The sequence below is a fragment of the Crinia signifera genome, chromosome 2 (genome assembly GCF_055691185.1).
Source record: "Crinia signifera chromosome 2, ASM5569118v1, whole genome shotgun sequence".
NCBI lineage: Eukaryota > Metazoa > Chordata > Amphibia > Anura > Myobatrachidae > Crinia > Crinia signifera.
This window is the reverse complement of record NC_139218.1, coordinates 242,079,509-242,095,364: the sequence shown is the minus strand read 5'-3', so window position 1 is coordinate 242,095,364 and position 15,856 is coordinate 242,079,509. Positions and strand designations below refer to the sequence as shown.

The following is a 15,856-nucleotide window of genomic DNA, read 5'->3' as shown; positions in this document are numbered from 1 at the left end:
TGTCGACCTAACCCAGGTCGACCTGACGCATTTGTCGACCTAGAACCATGACGACCTTGTCCCATGTCGACCTAGACACCTGTCAACCTTCATCCATGTTGATCTAGAACCCTGTCGACCTAGTTGCCTGTCGACCCAGTGGTGTTGACCTAATGACTGTCGACCTAAGTGGGGTCGACAATATGATCCACACCCCCAGTGTTTGCTTTGCTACTTTAATTAGGTTTTCAGAGTACACTCTCCAATAGTCCAGCAAGCCTGCCTGGGTTGAAAAGGACACCCCAGTGCTGTGCTGACCCAGGGTAAAGCTTGTTAGCCAATAACCCCCTGGCAGAGCCACGCTAAACAAAGGTATTTTTCTCCCTGGACTGAGTCAGCGATGCTGCAAACTTTTGCCAGGGCGATGGCTTTGAAATCTCCAGACCTGTCACTGCAACATAAGCCAATGGGGGGAATTTACTAAGGTTCTAAAATACTACCAATGCTGGGTACGAATTCATAGGACTGGCATTGGTCGTATTTTCGGGAAAATATGAATTGTAAATAGGGCAGATTTACTAATCTGCCCTACTTACGGATTTGTATTCTCCCGATGGCATAGGCGGCCATTTGCCTTCGTATTTAGCAGCCGTATATATGGCCACTAAATACAAATACATGTCGGCAGCCTGCATGGATCAGTCAGGTCTGTGCAGGCTGCAGTGTAAAAATATCGGCTAATGTCGGCTAATTGCTGTCGGCATATGTATAGGCAGTGCCGCTACTACTGTCGGCAACTGGTGTGGGCATATGCATAGGCAGCATTACTAATGTCGGCAACTGGTATGGGCAACACTACTACTACTGTCAGCAATTGGTGTGGGCATGTGTATGGGCAGCACTACTACTGTCGGCAACTGGTGTGGGCATGTGTATGGACAGCACTACTACTGTCGGCAACTGGTGTGGGCATGTGTATGGGCAGCACTACTACTGTCGGCAACTGGTGTCTGGACATGTATAGGCAGCACTACTAATGTCGGCTAATTGCTGTCGGCATATGTATAGGCAGTGCCGCTACTACTGTCGGCAACTGGTGTGGGCATATGCATAGGCAGCATTACTAATGTCGGCAACTGGTATGGGCATATGGTTACACAATGCTACTTATGTCGGCAACCGGTGTGAGCATATGTATTGGCAGCGCTACTACTACCGGCAGCTGGTGTGGGCACGTGTATAGGCAGCACTACTTCTGTCATCACCTTGTGTGGGCCTATGGTTATGCAGTGCTACTAATGTCGGCAACTGATTAGGGCATATAATTACGCAGTGCGACTAATGTCGGCAAATGGTGTGGGCAGTGTATTGGCAGCACTACTAATGTCGGCAACTGGTGTGGGCATATGGTTACGCAGTGCTGCTAATGTCGGCAACTGGTATGGGCATATGTATGGGCCGTGCTACTACTACCGGCAACTTATGCGGGCACGTGTATAGGCAGCACTACTTCTGTCAGCACCTTGTGTGGGCCTATGGTTATGCAGTGCTACTAATGTCGGCAACTGATTAGGGCATATAATTACGCAGTGCGACTAATGTCGGCAAATGGTGTGGGCAGTGTATTGGCAGCACTACTAATGTCGGCAACTGGTGTGGGCATATGGTTACGCAGTGCTGCTAATGTCGGCAACTGGTATGGGCATATGTATGGGCCGTGCTACTACTACCGGCAACTTATGCGGGCACGTGTATAGGCAGCACTACTTCTGTCAGCACCTTGTGTGGGCATATGATTATGCAGTGCTACTAATGTCGGCAACTGGTGTGGGCATATGGTTATGCAGTGCGACTAATGTCGGCAAATGGTGTGGGCATTATGAATAAGCAATGCTACTAATGTGGGCATATGCAGGAGTACTCAGGGCATTATGTGTAGCATAGTGTCATATGGGCAGTATAGCGCATGGCATATTGTGTGAGGGGCATCATGATGTGTGGCATAACGTATAATTAGCATTATTGTATGTGGTATCAGGGGCGGAACTACTGCCGGTGCAGTGCACCGGGGCCCAAGGAGTTCATGGGGCCCGTGCCGCCTGCACCGCATGCTGTCATTTTCTTTTCTTTTTTTAGTTAAAGTGCGGCAGCGTGGGTCTGCAGGGGGAAACACGGCGGCGGACGGATAGACTGTTGTGCGGGCGCCGGGCAGAAGAGGTGTGACGGATCGGATCTCTGTTGTGGATCCGATCCGCAGCACCAAGCCCATTGACAGGGTGGGGGATGCTCGTCTCCTAGCATCAGCAGGTGCCAGCAGCAGGGCTCCCTTCCTCTGACATATAACAGCGGGGATCGGGCGGCTCTCAGCACAGCAATCCGCGGCAGCAGCTCCAGATCTCCAGAGGCTGATTGTCGCAGATACTGAAGTGGGTGCGCACGGGGATCTAGAGCTGCTGCTGCGGAGAGCCGCCCGATCCCCGCTGTTACATGTCAGAGGAAGGGAGCCCTGTGTGTCTTCACACTGCTGCTGGTGCCTGCTGATGCTAGGAGACGAGTCCGAGCCGGTTGACGGGCATATGCCGGCTCTGTGGTCCCATGCTGCATCCTCCCTGCTCCGCCAGCTGCGTGGTTCAGCAGGGTCTGTATCCTCTCACTCGTGCTGCCTGTAAGTATGCTATATAAGAAGGGGGGGGGGGGGGGGCAGACATTTTAATTAGAGGACATGGGGGCTGTTAATATTAATAATACTATGGGGGAGGGGAATGTTAATATTAATACGGGGGGGCAGACATTTTAATTAGAGGACATGGGGGCTGTTAATATTAATAATGCTATGGGGGAGGGGGCTGTTAAATATTAATACAACTACAAGGTGGGGGCTGTTGATTATACTACAGGGAGGGGGCTGATATATAATAATTATACTACAGTGAGGGGACCAGGGCCTGATATACCATTAGGATGATCATTCAGGCTGCAGCCTAGAGTGCTGGATCCTGGGAGGGGGGGAGCAGCACATGGCCACTCACTGCCCATCGCCATGGCTCTGTGTGGTGTACTCTCAGCTCCTATGCTGCTGAGGGACTCAAAACAGCACCAACAGACATTTGAAATATGGCTCCTGCCCACCAGCCTATCAGAGCTCACGGACCGGAAGCAGCAGTTAGCGGACCTCTGCCGGACCGTCAGCTCCAATTAGCTCACTACCCTGTGCCATATTTCAAATGACCATCAGCGTTTGTATGAGCCGCTCAACAGCATAGGAGCTGAGCGCACACCACACAGGTGAGCTCTCTCCTCCCATTTTATATGTCACTAATGTGAGCAATGTTTAAGGGGAACTACTGTGGGGAATTAGTGGGGGGCCCGAAGCATATTTTTGCACCTGGGCCCACAACTCGCTAGTTCCGCCTCTGTGTGGTATAATGTGTAATGGGCATTGAATTGTGAAGCATAATGTGTTATGGGGATGACAGTGTTAATGGTAATTTTATGTGACCACGCTCCTACATTTTTGCGCACTTTCCCTGTTTTTTGTTGTTGTTGTGGTGGGGTCGTCACCAATTCCCTTTATGACACATGGCACCAAAATGGCTAGTTACGGCACTGGTGCCATGTAATGTAAATAAGATTGTGCTACTGTGTGGTGTAATTTGGAGTGGGAGTACTATTGTGTGGCCATGCCCCTCCCTTGTGAGATCACACATCTTTCTTTCGGTGTGCGCTGTCCCTTTGTAAAGTTTGGGTGGGCGCAAATTTATAGTTTGCAGGAGGGCGCCAAACACCCTAGCACCAGCCCTGCCTGTGGGAACCCCCCAATAAAGGGGTCCCCCTCCAGGATGAACCCTGCCCAGGCTGAAACCTGGGGCTGTCCATGGTGCCCCTGTGCCATTGGGTAAAATAAAGAATTATTAACTATTGGGTTCTGCTGTGGAGTCCCAGCAAGCCTGAAACACTGGCTGCTTTATTATTACACTGCAATTAAGATTTCATTTGAATAAATCCCACCCAAATCTAAAGGTGCATACACACTGTACACCGTTTTGGGGATACACGCGTTTTTTGGAGGACTCTATCCTTGCATATCTATTTGCACTTTGCGGCAATACGTTGGACGTGGACTGGTGAGAAAATCCCCTGGAATTCAAGAACTATACCTACTATGGTGGTGCCGAGCAATTGAGGCTCGGCCCACGTTGCTTTTGGAGCATAATTCCACCGCATTACAGCAACAGGGTGAGAACCATCTCAATTTTTTCCAGCCATTTAGCAAATGAACCACGGAAATATTCTTTGTATGCTGCTTCATTCTTTTTATGCTATATGTCATTTTATGTCCATTGACTAAAGACTAAAGTGTCATTTTCCCATGTAAAGGGAGGATTTGAACATTTTTTATGGTGATTGCCCCAGAACGTGGGCTTAAACTGCTTTTTTTCATGTCTTAATATTCCTCAGAATTGTTTGGAATTTGCCAGTTAATAGGCTACGTGCATTATCGTACCTTCCACGCTTTATTGCAGCTATTACATTCTTTATTTAGGTTAAATTAACAAATTTCATGATGAAACAGTCATGAGCCAACGCAGAACTCTGAAACATATGTACTTCTCCTTTTTGAAACATGTAAAGAGGAAGTGTTGTCAGTTTAGTGATCTCAAGTAGGAACAGAGGCAGAACTCTGGGAGGCAATGGAGTCATCTGCCGCCGGGCTCCTGCTCCCAAGGGGGCACCTCTCCTCCCCTTCAAGTTTGAATCAGTTGATTGAAAGCAGTTGATATCGCTAATGTGGCTGATTGGGTATAATTTTTGAAATTGTCACACTTTGTATTAGATCCCATGACCTGTCCAAATGGAGACAGACACCTTACTGATTGAGCTATTTGGGGGGCACCAATATTTATCTTGCCTCCGGGCAACTCGGATGAACTTACGCCACTGAGTAGGAATTTATGTTTACTTGAACTTCTAAGCCTTCTGTGACCATAACTTTGTGTGCCCAGTAGTAACACATTGAAGGGACCACTGTCTCACTGCATCTTGAGAGACATCTCTTTGCATTACTGTAGTTAATTTTATGCCCAATAATAGTGCCCTCATCCATGAACCATAGCAGTGCCTGGGTCATATTAAGCATCACAGTAGTGCTCTAGTTTATGTTTTGTCACTTTGTAGGGCTGCCAGTGCACATTATATAACACCGTTCCCCAATTCACATTACGACATATAGGGGGAAATTTACTAAGAAGTGAAATAAACTTCACAGGTCATGTTGCTATGGGCAACCAATCAGATCATGTCTAGAATCTAGAGGGTGAAAAAGAAATAAGAAGTAGCTTCTGATTGGTTGCCCATAGCAACATGACCTGTGAAGTGTATTTCACATCTTAGTAAATTTCCCCCATAGTGTCCCCAGTTTATATTATGCAATTTGCAGTGCCCCTGTGCATATGGTGCTATGCTATAGGGCCTCCATTTCATAATGTGCCACATTAAAGTGCCCCAGTTCCTATTATGTAACATTATAGTGTCTCCATGTTATATGAGCAGACAAGATGACAAATTAAAGTGCCCTCCAGTTCATATGGTGCCACATTACGGTGCCCTCCAGTTATTTTTACGGCACATTACTGTACCCCTATGATTACATTTATAATACCCATTTTTCACTGAAATTTAGTCACACAATTCAGGCTAGGCAGTGGATCGGTCTCAGTTACTTAGTAGGCAAAACTTGGGAAATTTGTATGCAACTTTATAATCTGGGTCTAGGCCCCATAACAATGGCTGCCCTTGTTCCCAGTATAGTGATGTCCTTGGACCATGGACAAATATTCAGTTGGGTCACTGTTCTTGTAAAAGTGTCTAGCAAATAACTTTGATTGCTTAAACAACACTACAATAATGTACTTTTTGTATTGTTTTATGCTTTTTAAGGATCTAGCTCTTATAGACGCAGACACATTTCAGGTTTAAGACCTTTGGGCAGCTCAGAGTTGATTTACCCAATCATTTAGTCAAATTCTCTAAACTAATGTAAAAATACCATGTCATGAATCTAAACAAAGGCAGTTGGTCTCTTTACAATGAATAGAGGAACGTCCATATAAACAGGATGGACGTACGGTTTTTATTATACATACCATCTGTTCTTTGATATTCGGAGAAGAGGATCGTAACCCATCATTCAGGGACGTATCATTCAATTAAGTGTCAGTGGAGGTAACACCCAGTTTCTATTGCTTCACCTTGTATTATTGATGGTATTAGGGTTACCATCTTTGGGTTGTACCCACCTCAAGGTGGCTTGAAGCGCACCATACTGGAACTGTCATATTTTTCTTTACAATGAATGTCCATGGGTTATTTTCAGTCCAATGTACTGATGTATTATAAATTGCTTATATAATACAGCTCTTCCTAAGTTAGTAACACTTTTACTCAGTGGTTCCCAAACTGTGTCCCATCGTACCTTGATGTGCCTCAGGACACTTGTAGGGGTGCCTGGGATTGGTAATCAAGGACCAATTAAGATAACATATGGTCACCAAAAAAAACAGTGCTGGTCAATCATAAAACATGTGTACAAACAGTAGGAAGCCCTGTCCCTCAAAGCATAACTGAACCTAAAGATGACATATCAACACAATCTCAAGTACTTATATGCTGGTTGGGTGCCCACTAAGCTATTTGCTTATTTTTACGCGTATGCTCGCCACACTATATAAAATCAACTCCATACCGACATGGATAGTGGGGTTATGAGCGTAGTAACTATAATGGGCGCCCAACTAACATATAAGTACCCAATCTCATTATTTTAGTTTTTTCCTAGACTTATTTTGGTGCAGCGGTGGCGTGAAAAATTCTGATACTCTAGAGCGCCGTGATTTGAAACAGTTTGGGAACCACTGCTTTAGCTATAAAACTGTAAGCACTGGTTACACTGTTGAGGAACAGAAACTTCCCTTTAAAAAAAATACATATATAATCATGACTTTCCCAGGTTTACATAATATGAGATATTGGAAATCACCCTTATAAATGCATCTCTTTCATTAGTGAAGTCTGCTAAATACATATCTTTTTTTTTTAAATAACTCCTCTTTTAGACCTCACAGATGTTTTAATAATAAATTGTCTCATTCAAAAATATTATTTAGTTTGCATTAAATAGGATACATAGAACTTATATGTTAGTTAGGTGCCCAATTAACATACGGGCGGTAACGTAGGGAAATCGCATCGCATCGCATCACATTTTAAGGGCATGCGATGCGCTGCGATTTTTTTCATGTAAATTTTTTTATTTTATTTTACACCACAATATCGCATCGCATCACACCTCCCGCAAAATCGCATGCGATGCCATTACATTAGGTATACAATAATGATTGTATGTCCTAAAAATAGCTTTTACGCACCCCCCACCCCAAAGCATAGCAAGCGGAGCAGAACGCGTCCTCCGACCTTTTCATACCCCCACTATCCACATCGGCGTGGAGTTGACATTATATAGTATGGCGAGTGCAGCGAGCCACCGAGCCTGAAGCATGCCGAGCAGACGCAGATTACTTTACATGTATTCCGCGTGCGCATACCACTATTATACAGCCTCCTGCTCTCATGCACGCTCACTCCCTCCCAGTGGGAGGAGACGCTCACCCACTGCCAGGAGCTGCATACTGTCCCCCACCCTCCTCCAGTTCTAGGGATGCCCATCGACCATCAATGATTTCAAATAATCGATGGTTTATGGTCGATGTTGAAAACTTTTGCCATCGATGTGGGAGGACCAGATGGTTTCCCTACATCGATGGCAAAGGAGAACCGATCAAGGTTCAAACATTTTTAAGGTGCCGGGACACGGAGCATAGCTCCGCCCCCCACACCCGGAAGTCCCGCCACCAAGTTCTGATTGACCCACGGCCTATTCAGTCAGATATAATGGATGACCATCGATAGCTACAACAATCGATGGTTCTCCAAGTAATATGTAACTACTATCGATGGCAGGGTGCAAAATTGCCATCAATGCCAACCATCAATGGCGTCTGCACCAATGCCTATCCCTACTCAGCAACAGCCAAAAACCTTTACTACCCCTCATACCCACACACCTCAATCACTGCCCTGCCTCCTGTTCTCCTGCCCCGTAACTTCCGCCAGTGGGGACCCACTCACCCTGTGTTGCCCACATTCCCCTATCATGCTTTACCACCCAGCCTCCTGCTCTCATGCACCCTAACTCCCACCCAGTAGGAGGAGACACTGACTCAGGGCCACCATCCTGTACTCCTGTGTTGCCACGCTGGACCCTCACCCACTGGCAGAAGCTGCACAGTGTCCCCCACCCTCCTCTTTAGTCCCCCGTATGCCCACACACCCCTATCACTACCCAGCTTCCTGCTCTCCTGAACCGTAACTTCCACCACTGGGGAGTCGCTGACGCTGTGTTGCCCACATACCCCTATCATGCCTCATAGCCCAGCCTCCTGCTCTCATGCACTCTAAATATTGCAAACATATTGACCATTGTCATATTGAACTTTTGTACCTGTCGACCTTAAGCACTGTCAACCTTTCATCTGTCAACCTTTGGTACCTGACGACCTTTTGTATCTGTCAAGGGCATTGTAGATCTATTATCCAGAACCTTATGCGTATTTGTCAGTCACCAGCTCCCCCTTCCGTGGGGAACAGAAAAATATAGAGGAGTTGAAGTTGAAATGTGAGAGAGAGATTGACAAAGGTCATATACTAGGGATCAAGGTAATTGTGTGTGTGTGTATGTGCTTATGAGCACATATCTATATATATGAACACAACCACATAGATCTAACATATGAGTACACAAACTAAGTTCTCGAAATATGTGGATGTGTCACTATTCTTCTGTAAATATCCTCTTTCTAGGAAGAAGTGGAATTTCTCATACAGAACACCTGGAAATAAAATATAATTGGGCTGTTATCTTCAGCCAATCAGTGCTTAGCCCCTCCTTTTCACTGTGAATATAGTAGGCAGTAGCAGCAGTGTAGTGACAGAAGCTTGTGACATCCACAGCTGAGCAGCAACTGTACAACATCACATTGCATAATGACATCCTACATCAGGCATGTCCAGCTACTTGGCTTTGAGAAGAGATTCCTTCCCAGCCAGCATTATGTAAGTACATTTAATATACATTTCTTATTGAGAAAGTAATATATTTCAGTATAACAGCAGGCTATTAATATTTGCCACACATGTTGTGTTGCTCTATACTGTTGTAAGGAAAGTGTAAAGAACTACAAATACTTCATATACAGTATGTAAACTTACTAGTGTAAGCAGTTAAATCACCTTACTGTACAAATGAACCTGAAGATGTTAGAACTTTATGATTGGTTTATTGCTGTGCATATGTGTATGTACATTAAATATTATCTGATTACAATACAATTGCTGTTGGTATTTGAAGATAAGATAATCTTTAGCTGGGAAACACTTTTTCATAGGGGAGGGGATATATTTCTGCACAGTACTGTAATACAGTTTGTATTGTAACCAATGAGTATTATAACCAATAGTACAGTGGCGTAAGTTTGTTACAGTTGCCCAGAGGCAAGATACATATTGGTACCCCCACACACACCCACACATACGCACTCACAACCCTATATAACCGTATGTAAATGATATATTTCTGTTAAGAAATATAGATAGATACATACATACATACATACATACATACATATATAGAGAACACATATATCTTTAAGAACTCAGCCACAAAAGCAATATTGTTGGTTTTTAAATAACTGATATAAACTTGCAGGGGGAGTAGAGGTGCCCCCTTGGGAGCAGGAGCCCGGCGGCAGATGACTCTATTGCCTCCCAGAATTCTGCCTCTGCAATAGTATTTAGCAATGTTCAGAGAGAGGCAAAATTGTAACACAAAGTACCAGACTATCAGCTTCTGCCTTACATTTTACAGGCTGTATTTAAAAAATGAAAGGTGGAATTTATCTCACAATTTTATCTCTCTCCAAGCTTTCCTAACTACCCCCCTTAGTCTTATTAAATGTGCTTTTGTGGTTAATAATGTCATACTAATATCTCTGAACAAATTAGAAACATGTAATTTTTGCTATGCAGTCATGAATACAGAATATTATAACTGATTTAAATTTAATATAAGAGTGTAAGGGACATTTGTTTTCCCAATACTGTCCAACAAGGGCTCCATAATTGTACTAACCCTCCCCCCCCCTACCCTAAAGGGCCCTACACAGGTGGCGATAGAAGAAAATGCCCCAATATCACTCCGTGTAGGGGCCATAGCAATCGTGATAATGATGTGTGGCCCTGCGCGCCGATATTGCCCGGTGATTAAAATCCAGCATGCTGGATAAATCTAGTTAATCGCCGGTCAGGGCCAGTGTTACCGGAGAACACTGGCCCTGACAGATCTCTCAGTACAGAAATCTGACACATCGCTGTATGTTGAGTGACCTTTCTGTGTGTTCTAAATGATCTAGCATCGCTCAGAATGGTCTGCATATCTCCCTGTCTGTAGGCCCCATAACCCTCCCTTGCAGCTACCTAACTCTCCTCTCCTCCCCACAGTCTGACCCTAACCCTCCCTACTAGTGCCTAACCCTAACCCTGCACCCGCCACCTAAAACTACCCCCCCCCTCCCCACAGACTAACCCTAACCCCCATTCTAGTGCCTAAGCCTATTCCCCCCTTCCCCAGGTGCCCACTACCGCTGCCTGCATGATCCTTTTGACGGATCTACCACAGTGAGTGTACAGTAGGATGTGATTGTAGAACATTTTTGTATAGTAATCTCATTAGGCTCAAGCTACAATGCCATATATACTGCCTGTTTTTCTTTTCATCATATAATATTACAGTTGCTCTGGCACTGTATTATTTTTACATTGTTTTGTCACATGTAATATTGTACATACAAAGTTCCCTTATGACTATATGAATAGTTTTTACTTTGATCGCAGTCATATATTTTACGTATGTGAACAGGTGTTAACCCTGTATGAGCACTGCTGCATTGTTTTCTACCTTGTTCTACATTGTCTTGCACTGAGGAAATCTTTTGCTGCCATATAAATCAAGGATAAGAATAAATACAGTATGTTGTATTCTGTTAATGCTCATTACTGTTTTCTGATTTACTAGGTATACATGTTCATGGTAAAGTGGCAGGATCTTACAGAAAAACTTGTGTACAGGAAATATACTGAAATCTATGAATTCCATGTGAGTTTATTAGTTTTTTTTTTATTCCATATTGACTGCACCTGGTAACTGGTCTTGTTATATTAAACATAACATTACTTCTATTTCATTTAATGTAGTTAAATAAAAGAAGAGCATTTATTTCTGTACTACATCTACTGTGGTGCAAAAGAAAAACTTTTACATGTTTAAATAAATTCAATTTATATTTTATTAGGTCTTTTTTTGTTTCTTGTGATGATTTTACTCCACATTCATTTCTTCACAAATATCAGCAACTGCGCTTTTTATATACTGTAAAGAATTCCAAATAAAAAATTGTTTGAAAAGCTGAGGTAGTTAGCGATGCTAATTATCTGAAGGCGCCTTTACATGGTACGTTTTGTACCGTTTAAGGCAATTTGTGTTCCCATGCTTTGCACAGTACACATTACAATAAGTATGGGCTGGCCGTACTTTTTGAACTAGATTGCATTGTGTATGGGCACCATTACTGCTTGTACATATAAGTAATCTCCCTGTTTGTTTGTTTTAGACAAAAGTGTTATTATAAGTTTTCTTTTAAGATTACAAAAACAATAGGTACATTACAAAGGGTACACATTTAACACCATTTGTAATGTAAAAATAAACAACATTAATATATAACCAGAAGGAAATAAAACCATGAAAAACGAAAGGAGAAAAAGGAACGGATAAATATGGGATTAGGGAACAAAGATACATTCAAATGAAAAAAAGGAGAAACTGAGATCAGAATAAATGCCAAAAAGTGGGAGAGTTGAGAAGTTAGCAGAGCCCAGGGAGAGTTGACTATTGGAAAGGATATCCTGGATACCAGAGCATGAGAAAAATGGCCAGGGGCAGGCCAGGGATAGATGTTGGCTTTAAGCCAGCATCAACTGCATATGCGCAGGTCTCCGGGATCATAGTGTCCGCACCTTGGGCCTAATTCAGGTTGATTTGCAAAAGCACATTTGGTTTTCAGATGGACAAAACCATGTGCACTGCTGGTGGGGCAGATGTAACATGTGCAGAGAGAGTTAGATTTGGGTTTGTACTTCAAACTGAGATCTATATTGCAGTGTAAAAATAAATCAGCCAGTATTTACCATGTACAGAAACAAAATAACTCACCCAAATCTAACTCTCTCTGCCCGTTACATATCCCCCTCCTGAAGTGCACATGGTTTTGTCCATCTGCAAACCAAATGTGTTTTGCAAATTTACCTAATTCACCCCTTGTTCCCGGGGATATCTCTATTGCACAGTCACAAATCACCAGGAAAAGTTCTTCAATACCATTTTCACAGTGGTTCCTGTCTGATCCCATTATAGGTATAGATATCTATGGGGCCATATCATTACTTCCAGGACTCTTTGTTTTTCTTTATGCTGAAAATAGTTATTTTTCTTTAATACATTTTTTATATTTTTTCCAAAATGACAATGTAGAAAGCTGCCAATACACATATGGAACCATAGGAAGATAGTTCTTAATGACATTGGCTATATGTTTGGATTCATTGTCCTGCTGTAGAATACATTTGGACACAATTAGTCACCTCTCTGATGGTATTGCATGATGGATAAATGCCTGCCTGTAATTCTCAGATCTAGTTCCTAAACAAGCAAGCATTTTGGGGCAGTATAAGAGTGCCGACATGGTCAGTTCCTATAAACGAGGGCATACGAAATCAGTGTCTGCCAACATGGATTTACTGACCTTGGCTGCGGACCTGAGAGGGAAATCTGAGTAACCTGTATGTTAATCAGATGGTCACACAGAGTTACTGTATCTGATTTGTGTGGTGCATTTTGAAACACAACAGCGGATATGTAGAAAGAATGTCTATTTACACCAGACACCTCCTGCTACATTAGCATATCGCTGTATGGTAATACTCAGCCCCTTCTCTGTGCAATATCATACAACTTTGAATCCGGCCCTATGTCATCTGCCACTACAGCAGGGGTGGGGAACCTCAGGCCCGGCTGGCCGTATGCATCCTCTGTAGCCGTCTGAGTGGCCCTCCCACCTGCCCGGCGGCTTTGCCAGGAGTCAAGTACAGGGGAATTCTTGCGAGAGGTTAGTAGTTCTCACGAGATTCCTCTTAGTCAACAGCAGCCAGAGACTGTCAGTCCTATTCAGCGGCAGCCACCAGGCCGTGGGACTGCTGCAGCAGGACAATTTGTAAGATACATTTACATATGGCCACTAAAGGATTTTTTACCCATACAAACAGCCCTTGGCACAAAAAAGGTTCCCCACCCCTTCACTACAGTTTATATATGTGGTAGAAATAAGAGTTGTGCATATCAAACTATGCTATGGAGATAAGAGTTAAAGTACGTCATCGGTTAGTTAGTTGTTGTTTTGACCTAATATCTTACTTACATTTCTTTTAGAAAGCATTGAAGGAAATGTTTCCCATTGAGTCTGGACAAATAGACAAAGAACACAGAACTATCCCTCACTTACCAGGTAAATCTACCAATAACACTTTTTGGCATGTTTTGTGTTATTAGGACTTTACTGAAGTTGTGTTTATTTTGCAGCTTGGATGATAGGGTTTGTTTAGTTGATAAATCTACATTTGTATACATATTATGGTATTAAATCACCACAACATATTATGTTGCAATGTGAATTTTAATAAAGATTTACTAAATAATCTAAAACATGCTTCTTGGTGTGTGTGTTTTATGTAATAAGTGAGAATTTTTATTAAAATGACCAATACTTGTTTCTAGATGATAGGTTGACCTTTTCACTTTGCATGTAGAACAATTGACCATGCCAACCTATTGCATGTCAACCATATTTGTTTGACTGATGACTGTCAACCTAATTATGATTGAACCAATGATCCAGACCACTGCCTATCTGATGGACTGATGGGTTTACATATGTAGTTAGGGGCTTATCTACCCCTTAAGCAGGATTGCACTCCCCATGGGCATCGACTGAGAAGGGGTGCTGCCCAGTGGTATCATACATTGCCAAGTGGTTGAGAATTAAATAGTAGTGGTAGTACCTGGTGTGCCTTTCCCAAAGACACACACAGCAGACATAAGACACTGTTACTGGCACTGGTGTCCAGCTCAGCACCACACTACAGTGAACAAACTCCTAGCTGCATTTGTGTTTACAGTTTATTTTGAGTTTGTTAACTGTAGAATGGTGCTCATTCATGGGTTAGGTGAAGTTAGTCATCCAAAATATGTCAGAACCATAGACAGAACTATGGTAAGGGGCACTGTAACTGTTTGGTGGGCACTACAATTATGTGGGAATAATGTGTAAGGGGCAATGCAACTGTGTGGGAATAATGTCTATGGGGCAATGGTACTGTGTTGGCATAATGTGTACAGGGCACTACTGCTGTGAGGCATAATGTGTAAGTGGCACTACTGTGTGGTAGGTACTACTGTGCAGCGCAATGTGTATATAAGAGGTAATACTGTGTAGCCTAACATTAATAAGGGGCTCTTTTGTGTGGTATAACATGCATAAGGTATAATTATGTGTGACATAATGTGAATCAGGGACAACTCTATTTGTTGTAATGTGAATAAAGGATAACTGTGGTGTACTGTGAATAAGGGACACTACATTGTGGTATAATGTGAATAAGGGGAACTTCAAGACCACACCCCTTTTTGGAATGCATGCCTTCTCTATTTCAAATATGGCTGGGGAGCTTGGACCCTGGATGTTGGGTAGCATAAACCTTTTTATTTGTTTTGTTTATTTAATTGTTTTCTGGGTTCCCACTAATGGGGAGTGAGGGTAGTTAAGGTTTTGTGGACCCTTGATGATCATTTATTGTACAAGGGAAACTTAATGTCATCTTCCTATTATGAAAATAATAGCAAAACAGTTCAGTGAATTAAGGGGGTTATTCTGGTTGATTCGCTTGGATGCAAATTCGCACCCTTGCGAGTCAACCAGAATCCGCCCTGCGAATGGTGGTATGCCCGCCACCCCCTCACAGTGTGTGTTTTCCTTTCACAGACTGTGGGCATCGATCAAATTATGTGGAACGTGCACGCATATCTAACTGACTCTCAGGTCACTTAGATTTGCATGTACCCTCGGGAGGAAGTGAGTGGGCAGTTGACATCCGGTGATGTCAGCTGCCCGCCCCGGCACCGACATCACGGCCCGATTACCATGGGAATGCCCAGCATTTACATGGTAACACCCATGAAACGTTGGGTGTTCTCATGGGTGCGACTACCCACCGCCACCCCCCGGCCACAGCCTTAGGTGCATGCACCCAGCGAACAGTCTGTTCGCTGTGGCTGCACGCACCTGGAGTATGCATATGTGCAGAAATGCGGCTGAGCACGCGCATATGCCAAACATCGGTCCCCGTGAAAACAAACGCTGGCTGCAAATGGACCAGAATAAGGTCCTAATTGTATTGTGGATGAATTTGTTTATTCTTCTCTGCCTTTATATGACAGATTTACAGCAAACATGAACCTTAACACTTCCTCAAATATAATATCACAGGGTGTGATAGACACAGCTGGCATTTGGGGATGGAGAGACAGCATTTGTTTTAGTCCCCCAAATCCTCTGCTAAAAAAAAAAATTGCGGATGATGTAGAAAGTGATAAAAA

The 15,856-nt window shown here is 43.4% G+C and overlaps 1 protein-coding gene across 2 annotated transcripts in view; it reads left to right on the top strand.

The window, feature by feature from the left end:
- The first annotated feature begins 9,013 nt into the window (after positions 1-9,013).
- The window catches only part of LOC146060658 (RCC1-like G exchanging factor-like protein), a 71,938-nt gene continuing 65,095 nt past the window's right edge, over positions 9,014-15,856 (top strand). Inside the window, exons 1-3 of one of the 2 annotated variants that reach the window (XM_083174105.1) lie at positions 9,014-9,147; positions 11,165-11,245; positions 13,634-13,709. In XM_083174105.1, coding sequence (XP_083030231.1) covers positions 9,079-9,147; positions 11,165-11,245; positions 13,634-13,709 — 226 coding nt within the window. In that variant the 5' untranslated portion in view covers positions 9,014-9,078. The remainder of the gene's footprint in view (positions 9,148-11,164; positions 11,246-13,633; positions 13,710-15,856) is intronic. The other variant, XM_083174101.1, reaches the window with a different exon arrangement.